This window comes from Arvicanthis niloticus, chromosome 17 (genome assembly GCF_011762505.2).
Source record: "Arvicanthis niloticus isolate mArvNil1 chromosome 17, mArvNil1.pat.X, whole genome shotgun sequence".
Lineage (NCBI taxonomy): Eukaryota > Metazoa > Chordata > Mammalia > Rodentia > Muridae > Arvicanthis > Arvicanthis niloticus.
The window spans coordinates 33,026,479-33,044,221 of record NC_047674.1 but is presented as its reverse complement, the minus strand read 5'-3'; the positions used below and the strand labels follow the sequence as shown (position 1 = coordinate 33,044,221).

Here is a 17,743-nt window from a genome sequence, read left to right as displayed (position 1 = left end):
CCAGGGCTATGTCCGCCAGTGCCGCAAGCGGGAGGATATGTTCAGTGAAGAGCAGCTGCGCACCATCTTTGGGAACATCGAGGACATCTACCGCTGCCAAAAGGCGTTTGTGAAAGCTTTGGAGCAGAAGTTCAACACAGAGCGGCCACACCTGAGCGAGCTGGGTGCCTGCTTTCTGGAACACGTAAGTGCGCCTGGACCTGTCCCGCACGGGAGTCTTATGCCCTAACTGGCTGCAGTGCCTGGTCCTCCCCCGACTCTACCCTACCCCATTCCGAACTTGTCTTTGTGCTTGGCACACTTGCTGTACCCCAGGCCACCTACTCTTGCCCCCCCCCCCCCACCGAATTTACCACACCAGGTTCACAGATAAAAGCTGCTAGCCTTCCTGGGCAGACTGTCTTGTCCTCTACTGAGGTGAGAGTCTCTCCAACTTCCAAGGCTTTAGCTGTTTAGCCTTGATAATCTTTCCTGATTAGCACCGATGACTTCATTAAAACATAATAAAATAGCCGGGCGGTGGTGGCGCACGCCTTTAATCCCAGCACTTGGGAGGCAGAGGCAGGCAGATTTCTGAGTTCCAGGCCAGCCTGGTCTACAGAGTGAGTTCCAGGACACCCAGGACTACACAGAGAAACCCTGTCTCGAAAAACCAAAACAAACAAACAAACAAACAAAAAGACCATAATAAAATAAAAACAGAGGCATGATCAGAATCTCATAGAAACCCTACCTAGAAAGCCGAGTGGCTCCAAGGATAGGCAGACACATCACAGACTTTTTTTCCCCATCTCTGGAATGACTACATATAGTTTGTATCCAGCAAAGTAGATAGAACCAGCCCCTATACAAAATGTGGAAGCTCCTGACCCTTACCTTATAGCTGTGGCCTGTTGCCGGGGAAACAGCAGACAACCATCCTGACCTCTAGCTGTACCCCCAGCAAGCAGACTTCCAGATCTATTCTGAGTACTGCAACAACCATCCCAATGCCTGCGTGGAGCTCTCCCGCCTCACCAAGCTCAGCAAGTACGTGTACTTCTTCGAGGCCTGCCGGCTGCTGCAAAGAATGATTGACATCTCGCTGGATGGCTTTCTACTGACCCCAGTGCAGAAGATCTGCAAGTACCCCCTCCAGTTGGCGGAGCTGCTCAAGTACACGCACCCCCAGCACAGGTAGAGGGCACAAGGCGGGGAGGGGAGCTGCCGAGACTGCATGCCGTCAGTCAGCCAATTTGAGGATTTGCAGCGTGGGTAGCGTTTGCAGAATGTCGGGTACTGCTGGAGGCACTGGGAACCAGCTTAGGGTAAAGCAAGGCCACCACCTTGAGCTCTACAGGAGTAGGGAAGGCTATACATCAATAGTATACTAAGCTGTTCTACCTGGAAGTTATTCAGGAGAGGAGGGCTATTGTACGTGATGGATGGGGCTGTGGCTAAGAGCAAGCTCACAGCCTCTGGGGACTCTACAGCTCTTCCTGCTCTCCAGCTTGCCGCACCGCTTCTGTCTGTTCTGCTCCAGGGACTTTAAAAATGTCGAAGCCGCCTTGCACGCCATGAAGAATGTGGCCCAGCTCATCAACGAACGGAAACGAAGGCTTGAAAACATCGACAAGATTGCTCAATGGCAGAGCTCCATAGAGGACTGGGAGGTGAGGGCCCCGGTGCCCAGAAAATCCTGTGGGGGTCTTTGCTTGAAAACTGCCCTTGCTCAGAAGGGGAGAGAAGCGGGGACCCACTGCACCCCCGGGAGCTGTTGGAAGACAGGTTCTCTTGCACTGGGCCTCTGGTAGCACCTCCACTTTGGCACCTAATGGTTTCCTTCCTGTGTGAACTATCACACACTTTCCAGCCATCGCCAGCCTAGGGACAGCCCTAACCCAAGGAACTGTGTTTCTAAGACACACTGGTCTGTTTCTCTGCCCCCAGGACAGGCTGGACTGCTAAATTTTAGATAAGTTCTGGAACTCTCAACAGCTGAGGTTAGAGCCCATGGTGGGACTAGAAATGGATGCTCACTTTTTCGGGGTTGTGCATCCTCACGTATCTGGCCAGGCTGGCCTTCTAAGGCAGCAAGTGAAACTGGTAACTATACATTCCTGCTTCTTAAAGGCATGGGGTGGGAGGAGTTCTGCCTCTTCTGCACACAGCCGTCCGCCACCTCTGCACTTACCCAGATGGAACTGTGGTATACTGTGCCAGCTGTCGGGATGAGAACATAAGGAACGCCAGAATAAGGTGCAGAAAAGGACAGCAGAGTCCTAGGTCCTACTCGCACTGAGTAGGCATAACTGGACAGTGCAGCAGCCTGGCTGAGTCCCTGCCTGGCCAAGGACTGGAAAGCACAGTCATTCCCAAATGGATGGCTGCCAGCAGCTCCCACGGGTCAGTTTGAGGTACTAAATACATTTAGCTGCAGGAGCAAGTCCCTGCCAAGCCTAATTTTTCTCTAAAGCATTTAAAAGACAGTGTTAGCCATGTCCAGAATTCTGTACTTCTAATAGCCATCTTCCAAAAGGAGAAGAGTGGGCTCAGGGCCTAGGAGGTAAAGTGCCTTCTTGCTCTGCATGCAAGCAAGAGGCCCTGACTTCAGATTCCCAGCACCCACATTTAAAAAGAAAAACAAACAAACAAACAGGCATGGTGATACACCTGTCTCTCAGTCTTAGATGGTAGAGACGAGGATTCCTGACTTTTGGGTCACCCAGCCTGATTTTATTACTTCAGTGAAAAGACCTTGTCTCAACAAATAAGGTAGAGATGGCTTGGTGAGATGCCTTGGAGGGTAGAGGTACCCGCTGCCAAGGCTGCTGAAACGCATGCCAGTCTCCAAGACTCATTTGGTGGAAAGAGGATCCCGCGAGGGGTCCTCTGTGCTCCAAACACTTGCTGTGGCATGTGTTCACACACCCCTCCCACAGTAAATAAATAATAAAAGGTTTGTTTAAAAGGTGGAAAGTCATTAAGACACTTGATGTTGACCTGTTCCCCTACCGTGCTCATACATATAGGCACACGGGTAAACACACATGTAAACATGTGGACACACAACACACCACGCAAAATGAAAAGGTAAAATGAAAAAGTGTTTTATTTAGTGATTTCAATCAATCAAAATATTTCAAATGTAAGCAACCAACAAACATTTTTGACATTGTTTCATACATTGTCAAAATCACTGTGTACTTCGGTGACATCAAATTCCCAGTGCTCGGCAGCCACAGAAGGCCAGTAGCTACCCTCTCTCTCCTCCCACATCCACACTTGCAAGGCTGCCTTTGGGTTTTAAGAGCAGTCCTCTTACCTTGTCCTACCTAGCTCAATTCAGGCGACAGCAGGAAGACACCTACTCGCCAACAGAGGCGGGAGCCAGAGCCTAAGGTTGGGCACACTTACCTCATGGCTCTCCTTGGGGTTCACTCAGGGGGAAGACCTCCTGGTCAGGAGCTCGGAACTCATCCACTCGGGGGAGCTGACCCGTGTTACACAGCCTCAAGCCAGGAGTCAGCAGAGAATGTTTTTTCTCTTTGACCGTCAGCTCATCTACTGTAAAAAGGTATCCAAACCGCCCTACCTTGCCAGACCAGTCCCATGGAATAGTTAAGGGCTGGGCTCTTGTCTAGAGGCAAAGAGCCTGTCGGACTCTGCCCTTGGTCCTTCTGTGTCTCCAGGAGTCCCAGTAAGGCCCTTAGGACTGGCTCTCTATGGTGAGCCCAGGGACACCGGGAGTAGCTCTTTGAACAGTGTGCTGCTGAGAACACCCCCATCCCTGACCTGGTCCCTGCCTGCTCCTCAGATCACGTCTCCCTCTGCAAGCCTTTACTTCTGTCTCATTTCTCTGATCCCAGCAGCCTCTGGGCTCTTTACTGCTAGTTCTGCTTCTTTCAAACCATGGCACACTGGTCCCATGCATGAAGCCTCCCTTGTTCTCTCTGCTCTCTGCCACACCATATGGACCACTGCTTTAGTTTCTGAGGCTTTCTGCCCACCAGACTATGTGCACATTCCAAAGATTAGACTGTCCTGCCAATCAGTGGCTTGGAGGGGAGGTGGGCATGGACCCTGGACATGACCAGGTAGTTAGGCAGGCTGCTGGGCAGCCAGGGCTCAGGGCAGCATCTGGCAGGATCTGCTCCGCCGGGACGTGCTATACTACAAGGGCCGGCTGGACATGGATGACCTGGAGGTGATAGATGTGGAAGATGGGAAGGACCGAGACCTCCACGTGAGCGTCAAGAATGCCTTCCGTCTGTACTGTGGTACCACCGGGGACAGCCACTTACTGTGTGCCAGGAAACCAGAACAGAAGCAGCGCTGGCTGAAGGCCTTTGCCAGAGAGAGGGAGCAGGTGCGGCTGGACCAGGAGACAGGTGGGAGATCCTGCTGGGCCTTGCCTAGCCACTGGGCCCCACATATTAGGTGGTCAGGGCCAACTTGAGAATGAGACCACACCCTAGGGGCTGAGTGAGGCTGCAGAAACCTCTTAGCAGCCATCTGGTAGAAATGGCTATTCCTGTGGTCGACCCCACTGACTGAGTCTGTTGGGAGGATCTAACCCTATGTGCCCATCTGTTGAGACCTGGGGGAGCCCCTTCCCACCAAGCCCTGGAGAACATGGACTGGGTACTACAGAAGCCTTTCCCATCCTCTCCTGCTCCTCGGTCACCAGCTTCATGCTTTGGTTTAGGAGTATCCACAGGAGTGAAGAGAAAGAAGCTAGATAATAGAGAAGCGGGAAGGGGAGACATGGGTGGCTTCATTCTGTCCCTTGGCCGTGACAAGACAGAAGGACTGAGCAGGCGAGGGAAGTCCCTGCCATGCCAGGCTATCTCAAGCATGATAGGAATGGGGATATCCAGGAGGATAGTGCCTGGACTAGAAAGCCCTCCCGGGAGGCACATGAGCAAGTGAAGAAGGCAAGGTGGGGTCTCACATACACCCTTCCTGCAGGCTTCTCCATCACCGAGCTTCAGAGGAAGCAGGCCATGCTGAACGCCAGCAAGCAGCAGGCCACAGGGAAGCCTAAAGGTAAATGGGGAAGCATCCTACTCCCTAGGCAGTTCCAGCCTTGACTGCGTTTCCCTGACTTCAAGAGCAATGGCAGCTAGCCACCAGCATCCTTAGAGATGTCTACTGCCTGCCCTCTACAGGCTATGTTTTCAAAGGTGGTAAGCGCCAACAGAGATGCCAGTTTTTGCTTGACTTCTCTGGTGTTACAGTTTCCAGGAGTTAGAGTTCACCTCCCCAGGCTGCCGATAGGTGTGTCACAGCTGCCTGTGAGATAGCCATCTCTCCAAAACTAGAAGCAGACAGTGGCCCTGGCCAGCCCTCAGGCTGCAGTAGTAGGCCGGGCTCAGGTCAAAAACTATTGGTATCTTGGGATCTTGTGTGTTATGGTTTTAGCCCCTTGGGAAGCAAGTCCTGCGTGGCAAACTACTGTACCTATGGAATGATCTACAGCAGAACCCACAAACAGGCTCCTTTTGGTCTTCTACCCTTGTGACCCTTGGTGTCTCTCTTTCCCTGTCCAGCTGTTGGCAGGCCAGGATACCTAACCCGCCACAAGCATCCATCACTGCCTGCCAGCCGGCCCCAGCAGCAGGTGTTGGTGCTAGCAGAGCCCAGGCGGAAGCCGTCTAACTTCTGGCACAGCATCAGCCGACTGGCGCCCTTCCGCAAGTGAGCCAGCACCCATCAGACAACCTGACGGCACTTTGTGGAACCGTCCTTTCCTCTCTGATGCCTACACTACCAGGCCCTCTGCCTGTTTTACAAACTGGAAGCGAACAGGCGCAGCGTCACGCTGTATGATGGCTGGGCCCTGCCTCTGGCCCCTTCCCCACGGCTCGTGTGCAGGAACCAGCCTCTGCCTATACTCTAGACCTACGCAGAGCCACCATCAATGGTAAGCCTGCACGCCACAGTTCAGAACCTCTGGCCAGGCTGTGCACATAGGCTCATCTGCTCTGGACATTCTTTGGAAACTTTATCATCTCCATTCCTGTTTCCTCTGCGTAGGAGACCAAACTCTGTGGCCATGAGCCACCTGCCAAAGCAGGTGTGTGACCCTCTGCTCTTCATTTGTCTGTTCAGGCCCCTAGCGCACTTGCAACCTGAGAGGTCCAGGACCAGGCATTCAGCCCTCCTAACTCTACCTATAGCTGTCCTTAAGCCTCCTGGTCCCTCTATACACTGCTGGCTGCCAGACGCCCTCTTTACTTGTGACATGTGTAACAAGAACAAAACCGTACAGTCAACTCTGTACCTGGTTCCGGGTTAGTGACAGTTCCCTGTAGCTGGGGTGGCTGCGCACACACCCACACCCACTCCCTGTTCATTATGAATTTGGTCGTGTTGTTTCTCTAATACTGGAGAATTGTTAATGACACAGAAAGATTGCCTTACCCTAGTATGTGTGAGAAGCCATAAGGACTGAACTCTGTGACCCAGCATGGCCGGCCTGCACGTGGTGCAGAGCCTGCAGGACTCGGAAGCATGGAGTCACTCTTGCGCTGCATCTTCTCTAATCCAAAAGCCACATTTAATTTCATAAAGAAACAAATGAAAAGCAACCTGGCTGCTGGTCAGCTGGTGGTGTGTGTCAGTTTCTTCTGTGTGCTGTCATCCCTCCTGGGGCTGGTGCCCTGCCTCTCCTCCTCTTCTGCTCTGGTCCTGGGGGAGGTGCTGCTCACTAGGTCACAGCCTCAGGGTTCTGGCAGAAGTGGCCTAAGGTGGCTAGGGTCACTATTGCAGAGGCCTCAAAGAGGGGTGGAAGAAAGCAGCCCAGGGAGCCATGTGGAGCAGGGTGGCCACAGACTCCCTCGCCACCTCCTGGAGTAGCTAACCGGCACATGTGAGCTAAGAGGTGGGGTCAGTGGTATTTCAGTATTTTGGGGTCTGCTAAACTGAGGGACACAGGGGGCTTATGTAGAGCTGCAGAAGCCTCCACCCCCTAGAGCACTTAGGAAGACCGCCACCAAAGCCACTCAAGGGCTGAACACACAGCCTTGTCCCAAACCCCTAGGAACTTCTTCACTGGGGGAAATGGCAGCAAGTGCTAGTCAGACCTTTGCCTTTGACAAACCTCCCATGAAAAGATCAGAATATGCAACACAAGTCAATCTTTATTGAAAACTGCAGTATTAATTACATAACAATTCTGGTTACAATAAACGTGCTTTTAAGGATTTTAAATCTGAGCTCATCTACTCATCAGATTGCATAAAAAATTAAAACAGTATGAATTTACATCTAATTGAACTGGCTTGGATGGACAATCTGCCCTTTCCTTTGTTTTGACACATAAGTTCCATGAAGAGGCAAGGGATGCCTTTAACACTGGAAGACAATGCTGACTTAAGCATAAAAAAAGTACCAACAACAGTGTAAAAAAGAGTATTTAAAAACAAAAGTTTAAAAAAAGAAGAGCCTTTTCTGTTCAATCCCCAGTCCCAGCCTACCAGGCTCCTTGGGGCCTCCAGCTGCCACAATAACCCTGCCGGGAACCAGTCCCCGCCTGATCTAACTGGTCTATTATACTGCCTACAGTCTGCACCAGACCCACCCACTGCCCTTCCCTGGGAACTGCCTGATACCCACCGGGCCCTCACATCTCATTACAGCTGCTGCCTCCCATGCCACAGTTCTAGATTTATTCCACAGGCTTTCTGTTCTTCACATGCACAGGGAGACGTAGGGAAGAGAAGAATCCTTTAAGACATGGGGAATAATGTGACTGTCCCTACTGAGACCACATCATCACGCCATCCAACACAGAAGACTGGGCAGGAGGATGCAACTCAGGAAATACAAAGACCTGGGAGGTGTGCTGGACTTGAGAGTGTGCTCTGCTGCACACCTGCCCTCCGCAACCCTCAGCACCCGCGGAAAGAACCAGTAGCTGCCACAGTTGCCACTGCACCCTGGGAGGTCCTGCGCCAGGTACATGAGTACAGATGGCAGCTGCTGAGAGGTGGCCCCACAGTAATACTATACTCCAATATTCAGGAGAACTGAGGAAATCTGAAGCAGCCCCAATGTTTAGGCTCAAACTGTACCACAAAACACCCAGTCTGCTCTTTCAGCCTCTTTTCACATCAGAACAACACAACCAGATGCAGTAAGATACCAGGTGCATGACTGAAGAAAGGTAGGACCCTTAACAACCAATCCAGAACTGGGAACCTCCCCACCTGCAGGAAACACTGTCTCTGCAAAACACAAGCTGCTACCCAGAATGGCAACTGGTAACCAAAAGCCACCCAACAGTTCTTCTGAGGAAGACCACAACACAACAGACAACAGTTCCAGAGGCCGCTTCCATGCCTGTAGCCTAACTGGCCCAATCCTGCTGGTGGGCTTCTTGAGAGTCAAGGAGCTCACAGGTTCCAATACTCCACAGCTCTAAACTGCAAAGAGCAGCAGCAGAGGAAGGAAGCTCCCTAGCCTCAGAGAAGGCAGCAGAAAACAATAATGATGTCAATGTTCATAAGTATCAGAGTCTCTGCTTGCCTGTCAATTCAGCTGATGGACTCCAGTCAGGAATGTCACACCCATAGAAAGCACACTTTCTTGGAATGTTACTTAATGTTTTGGAATAACTGTGCAGCTATATAATAGAATACTGACCCAATTCTGTTCCTTAATTTTACTGAAACTGAATGTTGTTAAAGTCACCACCTGTGACAGTTCACTCCTATCCATAGGCCCAGATTTTCACCTGGTAAGATCTTTCACCAGCAGATTCCATAGTGACGACCTGATAGCTTCAAAACAGAAAAGACTTCCACACAGGCGAGTTGTAGAATACAGAGCTGTTTGATAGTCACTCCAATGAAACAGTTCCAGGGCAAGTGTGGGAAGCTGACGGGATCAGTAGGAGGGCAGCAACCCCTCTCTCCTGAGAACTTGGGGCCTGTGGAAACACACACTGTGTGCAGCTGCAAGCAGGCCCTAAGACTTGGTAACTTCCTGCTGTAGGCAAAAAACTACACCCTTTCCTGGCAGGGAGATAGCTATGTTTAGTTGGGGGTGGGTAAGGGGGCTTTTTCAAACACATGTGAAATCACAGGTACATTTGTTCTGATCTGTGATTATTCACCTGGGAGACAACCTTCTGGTCTGTTGAGTCCAGGGAAACCTTGGAGCTACCAACACTGCACATCATCCACCCCAGGGATGGGAATCCCAACATGGAGGTACGGATGTAGGCTATGTGCCACGGCAAATGTTTCTATTTCTGTGCAGTGTGTGCTTTCTTGTACTACCCCTCTCCCCATGCACACCCACACTCAAGCACACACGCACACAAACACACACACACCACACACTTAAGTGCTCATGAGGCAATTAAACATACTTATCCATAAACATTCTATGTTCATGGACATAAGGAATGAGGAACCTTCTGTTCACACTGATCCATGCAAATATCTTCCTAAACTTCTCAAAAAATAAAATGCTAAAAAAAAAAAAAAATTATGGAGAGCATTACTATAAAAATAAGGTCACAAAAGGTTCAATATTCAGGTGACCCACCCTGGCCAAGCTGACTGCTACTGAGGCGACCTCCACACAACACAGAAGCCCCGACTTAGCTGCCAGAGACAAGCACCTCTTCCAACCAAAGCCCCAGCAATTCAATGGGGTTGAAAAAAAAAAAAAGATAAAAAGCACACCCCCAATTGACAAGACCCCAGAGAGGTCCTCATGCCCTGCCCCTCTGACCCACACTGAACAAAACACTCTCACAGATTCAGGTGGGGCATAATCAGGCAAAAAGAACCCTCGTGATTTCTTATGTACACACTCAAAATCTTTCCCACCATAGAGTCTTCCAGGCAAGCGCATTCCTCAACTGCCTGGCCCTTCCTTTCTGCTTTCCACATCTGCTTGGTACTGAGTGCCATTATGCAGGCTTCCCTAGCCTCACCCCACTAGTCACAGAGGGCAGGTCATCCTCAGGTCAAAGACCCCAAGTCAAGCTACATCATCTCTACATTTTTAGACATAATCACAGCCCTGCTTCTCTACAAGAAACATGAGAACTAAAAATACACGTATTCCCTTGTAACCAGTCTTAAATGTACAACACTCTCCACAGCACAGAGCTGAAGTCTTTGTGGGAGAATACAGCAGTGCCTGTGTCTTTAGCTGACGCAATTATTCTCAGAGGAAAAAAGGAATGGTTCCCTAAGCAAAATAAAGCAAAAGGCAACACTGCCTCAGTGTGGCTGCTTCTCTTTGACATCTTCCCTCCTAGGAAGACAATTTACTTCTACAATGGACTTTTCCAACAGTCCCAACAGATACACAAAACATCATCATGTAAGACATACAGCGGAAACTCAGATGGCAGACACTGCTCTGACATATAGACCATTCTTCACCCCTGCTGGACTGGTCACCAAGCTCCTCTATTTCCTGATAAGCGTCAGGTAGATCCCTGCTTCCCAGAGCACACTCTAGCTGAAATGAAGGAGAGGGGGCCCCACTATCCCTGCTGCTGCTATCTGGAGCTCAGTCTCTCTCTCTCTCTCTCTCTCCCCCAGTCCCTGCAGCTCCCTCCAGGATCAGTCAGTCAGTGCCAAAAAAACAGGCTGCTGAAAGCTACAAGTCTGTGTCCATAACTGGCAACCCCAGCACCCTAGGAGTGCCCTCCAGTACTCCTCACACTCCCGTGAGGACATCCCTTGCACAAGTGTAACTGAGACTCAGCATACATCAGAGAAGTGCGTGAGTAACAGGCTGTGAACACGGTCCAGTCCTTTGGGTTTTGCATATGATGGTTTTGCATCAGTCACTGCAGGTAGATTGAGCAAGCTTTGTTTTTGTTTTGATAAACATGCATTCAACTAGATATGATTCAGAATAGAGTAATACTCCCTTTTTTATCATTACAGTTAGCTAAAAAATTTGCCAGGCAGTCCACAAAACAGGATTTGCTTTAAAACCAACCCACAGAGTTAGCTGGAGACTAGCGAGCTGGGACCTGCTGGGCTGGGACGCAGTCGTGTTTAGCTAAGTGTCGGAGCATTAAGAAGAAAGTCCTGGTTGGAGGCACAAGGCCTGCAGCACCAGCTGTGAAACTCAATGAAGTGACTGCACAGCTCCATCCTCAAATCTGGGAAAGAATGACAACAGTCAGACAGACTCTTGGCACCTGGGCTTTACAAGTTCCAGAGGGCAGCAGGAGCCAAAGCTTCGGCACCTGGCTCTCACCCACCTTACAGACACACCCTGTGCCCCCTGCCCTACACCGCTACCTGCAGCCCCACACACTGCAGTAAACAGAAATGATACAAGCCCACTACAGAAGCAGCAAGACAAACAGTTAACACTCAATGCTCTCCCCCTTCCTTCTTTCCTTCCCTACTGGGATGTCCAATAAGGGTAAGGATATAAGGATGGAAGGCCTATGGTGCCGTTCGTGGGTAGGTGGACCAAGGCTGTAAGGAAGGTAGCAAGGAGGGCAAGCTGGAGGGAGCAAGCCAGTAAGCACCAATCCTCACTGTCTGTTTGTCAGTTCCTGCTCAGATTCCTACTATGAAGGATTATAACTGTAAGCCAAGCCAGCTCCTCCCTTCTCCAAGGTGCTCACGCTCAGTATTTTACCATATCGGCAGACAAGCAAACTAGACCAGTGCTTCTATCTGGTCAGTGTCACAGTTTCCTCAGAGAAGTGCACCTCAGCAGGGCCCACCCAGCCACATCCTTCACTAATACTCACATTAATTTGCAGGGCAATCACCACTGCGGGGGCACATAGCTGTAGGTGGGTGTTCCTGGGGCTCGGTACGTGGGGACAGTGACCGGGTGAGGGGCTACAGGAGTTGGAGAATGAGCAGTCAGCAGGGTACCTGGAAAAAAGAACACTTCGTAAGGAAGCACAAGTGACCACTAGAGAGAGCTCTACCATTTGGCCTCTGATAGCACCTGGCTCTGTGTGTGTGTGTATCTATCTGTCTCATTTGGGGGACGGTAGGGTGGGGGAAAAGGAATGGTCTTGGTCTTGAACCAGAAGGGTCAAAACTCCAAACAAATTATCCAAAGTGTCGAAAGGCATTATTAGCACAGCAGTTGGTGGTCACAGTATGCCTGTAACTCCTCTTCAGACTGTGCACATTGATTTTGGCAGATCACATGACTACAAAATGAAAAGCTGAGTCTACTCCCCTTAAACACGAAGGAGATTCTAGCACATGGACAGCAGAGGTGGACGTGGAGAATAGTGTGCTAAGTGAGGAGGCCGGTGAGGAAGAACAGTGTGTGTCCCTACTCACATGACATGCCCAACGCTGTCAAATTCAGACATGGAATAGTGGATGCTACATCTCGAAGAAGGAGAATGGCCTATCTGTTTAATGGGTACAGGAGTTTTAGACTTGCAGGGTCTAAAAGTTTGTTGTTAAAGAAAACTAGTGTAGACTGCTGCTGCCTGCCTGGGAGCAGCCCCCTCAGGAGTGTGGGCAGCAAGGGTCTCTACCTTGAGATGGGGAGGTGTGGCTTAGCCTCAGCCATTGTCTAGTGTACGTGTGAATGGAGTAGAGCCCCTCATGCTTGTGTTCATGGTCTTTTTCTCTCTTCCCCTCGCTGTCCTCTCACTCCAGTATACAACTCAGGGTGTTGTGAAACAGGTCTTCAAACATGGAGAACAAAGTGATCTTGCATGGAACAGCTTAAAGGCAGCTACAAACACTGAAAGGTCAAGAGGTGGCTCCATCCTCAGACCTGCCATCAAACCCCAAGCTGCCATGGAGGTCTGTCCCAACTCACTTTCCTGATTCAATCAATAAACAGCATAGGATTTTTACAAGCAGCTATTCCTCTATTGACACAAAGGCAGCTTTTTTAAAGAGACACTTTCTCATTACTGCATCCTTAACAACAGAGACAGCTGGCCCATCTAGAACTGCTCACTGAAGTAGCCAAGTGAGGGTTACCTAAACACTCCTCATTCCTACTGCCACATGGCCACCTAGCTCACTAATGAGGCATGGGATTCAGTTAAGTTCCACAGTGGGAAGGCCACTTGACTCATGCGTGTTCTTGAAAGGAGAAAGGGAAGAAAAGGCGTGGGCTCAGTAGTCCTTTCCCATAACTGAGGCCATGAGACTTGAAGGCCATGAGTCAGAAGCTTCATGGACTCGCCCCACTTCAGCAGGTCTCAGGATGCTGCAGAACACACAAGAAATAGGACCCACCTGCTGACATGGCCATCGTGGTCCCAGCAACCATGCCCATGGTAACCCCGCTGCCTCTAGGAGGCGGGATGGGAGCAGGGTAGACCGTTGCTGGCATGCCATTGGGCTGCACCACCGTGGTGTGGTGAATGACATGAGGAGGTGCTGCATACAGAGGTTGTGTATAGTACGTGCCTTGCTGTGGAGAAAACAGAGACAACTGCCAAAGGGTCCCAGGGCTGTAGGGAGATGATGGAACCAACCCTCCCCCAGGTGTAGGGCATGCCCAAGCATACCTGGGCATACGGGCTCTGCTGGGGGTAGGCACTTCTCACTGGGTACACAGCCGTCTGGTAAGGATTGGGGGAGGAGGAGTATGGTGGCACAGCTCCGCTGGTTGGGGAACAGGACACTTTGTAAGGTGTGCCAGGAGTGTAGCCTGGAACAAAGAAGCCAAAGGCCTGAGTTCACCTAGCCAATGCTAGACAAGGACAACTCTGTAGGAAGGAGCCAGGGCCACCACCAATCATGAACACGGTGGAGCCCTGTTGCCACTACAGCCCCCTCTCTTCTACCTGGATCTCTATGCTTTGTGTGATGTACGCATGTGCAGTGCTAAGTTCTGCAGAGCATATACTCACACAAGAACCTGTCCTGTCTTGCTGGATAGAAATTGCTATGGTCTCCCTCAGCTCGACTTGGCATTAATGGCACATATACCTTTTCACCCTACATTTAAGGTCTAATCTTAGGGAAATAAGCGCATACAGACGAAACTTCACTGCAAGCAAGACATTGCTCATTACAGCAAAACTAAATAAGCCAACAAAATGTCCAGGCCTGGTAAAACACTTTAGTGTAGTCGTGAGTCAGGGGTAAGCTGATGTGCACCATCACAAAGAGAAAAGGAAACACTAAACACCAAAGCAGATTGTTAAACAGAAGACATGAGAAGATACTAAGAAATACCTCAGCAGTTAAGAACACAGATTCCTCTTCTAGAGGACCCGAGTTCAGTTCCAGACACATAGGATCACTCACAACTCCAGCTCCAGAGGATCCAACCAACTCTTATGCCCTCCAGGAGCACTGGACTCCCTTCCACACATACACAAATCATTTCTTAAAGTAAAAGGGGACAGAACATATAAAGCTACATGAAGAAGGGAAAAGAAGATGGCACCCTACAGCCACATGAGGCTATTTCTAAAAGCTGTACTAACTGGTCACAGGAATTAAGATAGGTACATGAAGCTGAGGAAGAGCTGAAGGGGTGGTAGAGACGGTGGTCTTCCCTGGGGCCAGGAGACTTCCGACCACTGTACATGCTAATTCTCAGACTTGGTGCATCCTGTGGATCAGTGTCTTGCTGACACAGAAGACAAGCTCCAAGATAGCCGTATGGGGTAGAAGCCAGACACATGCATGAGCAAACAGCTGAGAGGAAACCCTGGGAAGAATTCAATGACTGAAAATTAGGCAGTGGCCAGAGACCACTTTTAGAAATGTGCAACTGCAGACTGTGGTGGTGGTGTTCAACTATCCAAAAACAGCACAACATTGCACTTGAACTCTGAGGACAGCTTGCATGTCTCTTCAATCCTACTCTCTACCAAAGACTTCTGCAGAGGCCGTGATGGCCTTTGTGTTTTTGTTGCTGTAAACCTGTGGCACAGAGCACTTGGCTATCTATGGGTGTGTCAGAATCACAAGCTCTGGCAGACAGGTTTCAGAAATGTAAGCAACAACCCCACTAGGGGCCACAACAGAATTTGGAAACATGTTTTCCAGCCTTATACATAAATCCACATCAACAGGAGACTCTGATCCAGCCATATAAGCACTACTTAGCAATCATTAAGAAAAAATTACAAATTATAAATCCATTGGATTTCCAAAGCAAGCCAGACAAAGTACACCACATACCACATGATCTCACATGTCCAACAACTGGCCTGTACCTAACAGATACATGGCATAGGTATTTTGAAATCCAAGCCTTAAATGTGTGAAAGAAATCAGGAAAGGGAGAAAAGGGAAGCCCTACTGAACTGACATAATGAAAAAGATTGTTCTGAGCAATGGCTCCACAGCTGGTGCTGAAGCCCAACTGGGGGAATCCATCAAAGTACACACTAAATATGTGAGTGTTTGTGCACAAACTGGCTCTCGATTTTAAAGGATGGACCAAGTATAAATAATTTTAATTTGAAATTTTTACTTATATTTTTAGTAGAGAGAATTAATGACTTCTACAGTATCTACCATTTTTAATATATCAACTTTCAATACTGGTGCCTTCCCAAGAAAGCCAAAAATGCAGATTTTCTATTAGGATTTATAAAGCAAGTTAAAAGACAAGAACACATAAGGAGACCATCATAGCTTGGATCTGAAGGAATCCTCCAAAAGTGTGGTCTGCAGTATGGTAGTGCAAGAGAATGGGGTCTACTGGTGAATTCTGTAGGCCACTGGGGTATGCACTGGGTTATATGCACTGAGATATATGCACTGGGGTATGCACACTGGGGTATATGCACCAGGGTATATGCATTGGGGTATGTGTACTGTGGGACAAATCCATAAGGTAAAGATTTTTGCTTTATCATGTTCTGTCTGGCCACACATTCAAATACTGGGACTAAGTCATCATGGATGGAAAGCTCTGAAACTGTGAGCCTAATAAATCCTTTCTGAGAAGGAAGCTGCCCACCTTGGACATCCGTTACAGGGTAAACAGCTAACAGCGTCCCTTTCTCCCACTGCTCACCTCCTAGCCTTTATAAAGGATAGAAAGGAAAATGATAGATACAGAACATGCATTCGGAAACTCAAATTTTTAAGTATGTTTAATTTTATTATATGCCAATTATACCACAACAAATCTGTAAGCCATCTTTAAGTTTGGGAGAAGCCATGTAAGATCCACCCATTCAGGTTTCAGTGACACAGCAAGGGGAAGGAGCAGGGCAACCCAAACGGCTCCCAAGGGAGTATTCATTATGCAAGAAGTCATGACCTGCCACCAGCCAGGTCCTACTGAAGGTGACCAGGAAAGAGCCGACCCTCTACACAAGGTCCTTGAGTGTTAGTAGGAAACACAGGGAAGCAGGGAAGTAGAGTGCTCACAGCAGCATGGATGCAGGAGAGAAAACCAACTCAGGGTGGAAGCAAGACTGTCACAAAAGGAACTATGCGGGACTGCAGCAGAGAGATCAAGCATACCTCGCCATCCTCCAAACCAGGCCTTCACTTACCACAACCACAATCATGTCAGACAGCACAACAGCTGAACAGCTGGCTCTGCTAAGTCTGATTCCTACTCAATTATTTAAATCTAGTTTCTGCCCCATTATTGCCAGGAATTTCAATTGAGTCATCTTGCCAAAACTGAGTATGGAAGTACGTGTCTGCAGTCACTGCTCTCTGAAGACTGAGGAAGCGTGGAGGATCTGCTGTGTGAAGCGTGGAGGAAGCGTATGGATCTGAGGCCAGCGTGGAGGGACTGCTTAAAACCAAAAATACAAAAGGGAAAGAGAGCAAAATTCTCTGAGGGATCACTAAAATCACATGAAGGAGATACTGACAATCAAAATGCTCAAATGGTCGAGCAGTGGTGGCGCACGCCTTTAGTCCCAGCACTTGGGAGGCAGAGGCAGACAGATCTGTGAGTCTGAGGCCAGCCTGGTCTACAGTGTGAGTTCCAGGACAGCCAGGGCTACACAGAGAAACCCTGTCTCGAAAAACCAAAATACAAACCAAACCCAACAACAAAATGTTCAAGTGTGCAGCACTCTGAGGATAGACCCTGGGTGTCCCGATGGAGCCATGTTCAGAAACTGTGGTGCCAGTCAGTTCTCACTTGGTCTTAAAAACAGGGCCCACACCATTTCCCAGAATCAAAAACACAACAAGAAGCACTCGTAATACAGACGACACGTAGAAACGGGAGCACCAGGAACTAATGCTTTAGGTATGGTGATAGCGTTACATACACTTTTAGAGGCACTTGTAAATCGTCATCACGTGATACATGAGCATTGCTTCAGAACAACACAGGAACACTGATGAAATATAGCTGACACATCGACTCAGCTGGTAGCAATAGGGGGCAAGTGACGGGGAAGTGGCTGCACTCTCACAAGTTAGGGATGCACCTGAAACTGTTTCTACTGAAAACTCTCTAAGGGTATAACACTACACTTAAGACTCTTCGCACTCAGGAGGCTGAGGCAAGAGGATGGAGAATTCAAGACAGGCCTAGACTACACAGTAAGATCTCAATCCAACATACAGTGTAGGCTGGAGAATTAGTTCAGCACTTAAGAAGAGCACTGGTTGCTCTTACAGAGGACCTGAGTTCAGTTTCCAGCACCCACATGGCGACTCACCATCTGCAACTCCAGTTCCAGGGGATATGACACACTCTACTGTCCTTCTCAGGCACTGGGCACACACATATATGCAGACAAGCACCCACACGTCAGTGTTTAAATCTTAAAGGCAAACAAACAAACAAGCAAACAAACAAACAAACAAAACACAAAGGGCCAAGAACACAG

The 17,743-nt window shown here is 49.2% G+C and overlaps 2 protein-coding genes across 19 annotated transcripts in view; one reads left to right on the top strand and one right to left on the bottom strand.

Annotated features, from left to right (window-relative positions):
* The window catches only part of Arhgef4 (Rho guanine nucleotide exchange factor 4), a 146,657-nt gene extending 136,960 nt beyond the window's left edge, over positions 1 to 9,697 (top strand). For 5 of the 7 annotated variants that reach the window (XM_034521471.2, XM_076915086.1, XM_034521472.2 and 2 more), the window contains 7 exons: positions 5 to 184; positions 944 to 1,176; positions 1,523 to 1,652; positions 3,425 to 3,556; positions 4,127 to 4,370; positions 4,951 to 5,028; positions 5,532 to 9,697. In XM_034521471.2, coding sequence (XP_034377362.1) covers positions 5 to 184; positions 944 to 1,176; positions 1,523 to 1,652; positions 3,425 to 3,556; positions 4,127 to 4,370; positions 4,951 to 5,028; positions 5,532 to 5,683 — 1,149 coding nt within the window. In that variant the 3' untranslated portion in view covers positions 5,684 to 9,697. Of the gene's footprint in view, positions 1 to 4; positions 185 to 883; positions 1,177 to 1,522; positions 1,653 to 3,424; positions 3,557 to 4,126; positions 4,371 to 4,950; positions 5,029 to 5,531 lie in introns of those variants that run through there. The other 2 variants (XM_076915085.1, XM_076915087.1) reach the window with 2 other exon arrangements.
* The window catches only part of Fam168b (family with sequence similarity 168 member B), a 29,536-nt gene continuing 18,899 nt past the window's right edge, over positions 7,107 to 17,743 (bottom strand). For 6 of the 12 annotated variants that reach the window (XM_076915093.1, XM_076915091.1, XM_076915094.1 and 3 more), the window contains 4 exons: positions 13,478 to 13,620; positions 13,203 to 13,380; positions 11,729 to 11,858; positions 7,107 to 11,122 (listed from right to left, as the gene is read on the bottom strand). In XM_076915093.1, the coding sequence (XP_076771208.1) occupies positions 11,746 to 11,858; positions 13,203 to 13,380; positions 13,478 to 13,620 (434 nt within the window). In that variant the 3' untranslated portion in view covers positions 7,107 to 11,122; positions 11,729 to 11,745. Of the gene's footprint in view, positions 11,123 to 11,728; positions 11,859 to 13,202; positions 13,402 to 13,477; positions 13,621 to 17,743 lie in introns of all 12 variants that reach the window. The other 6 variants (XM_076915089.1, XM_076915092.1, XM_076915090.1 and 3 more) reach the window with 1 other exon arrangement.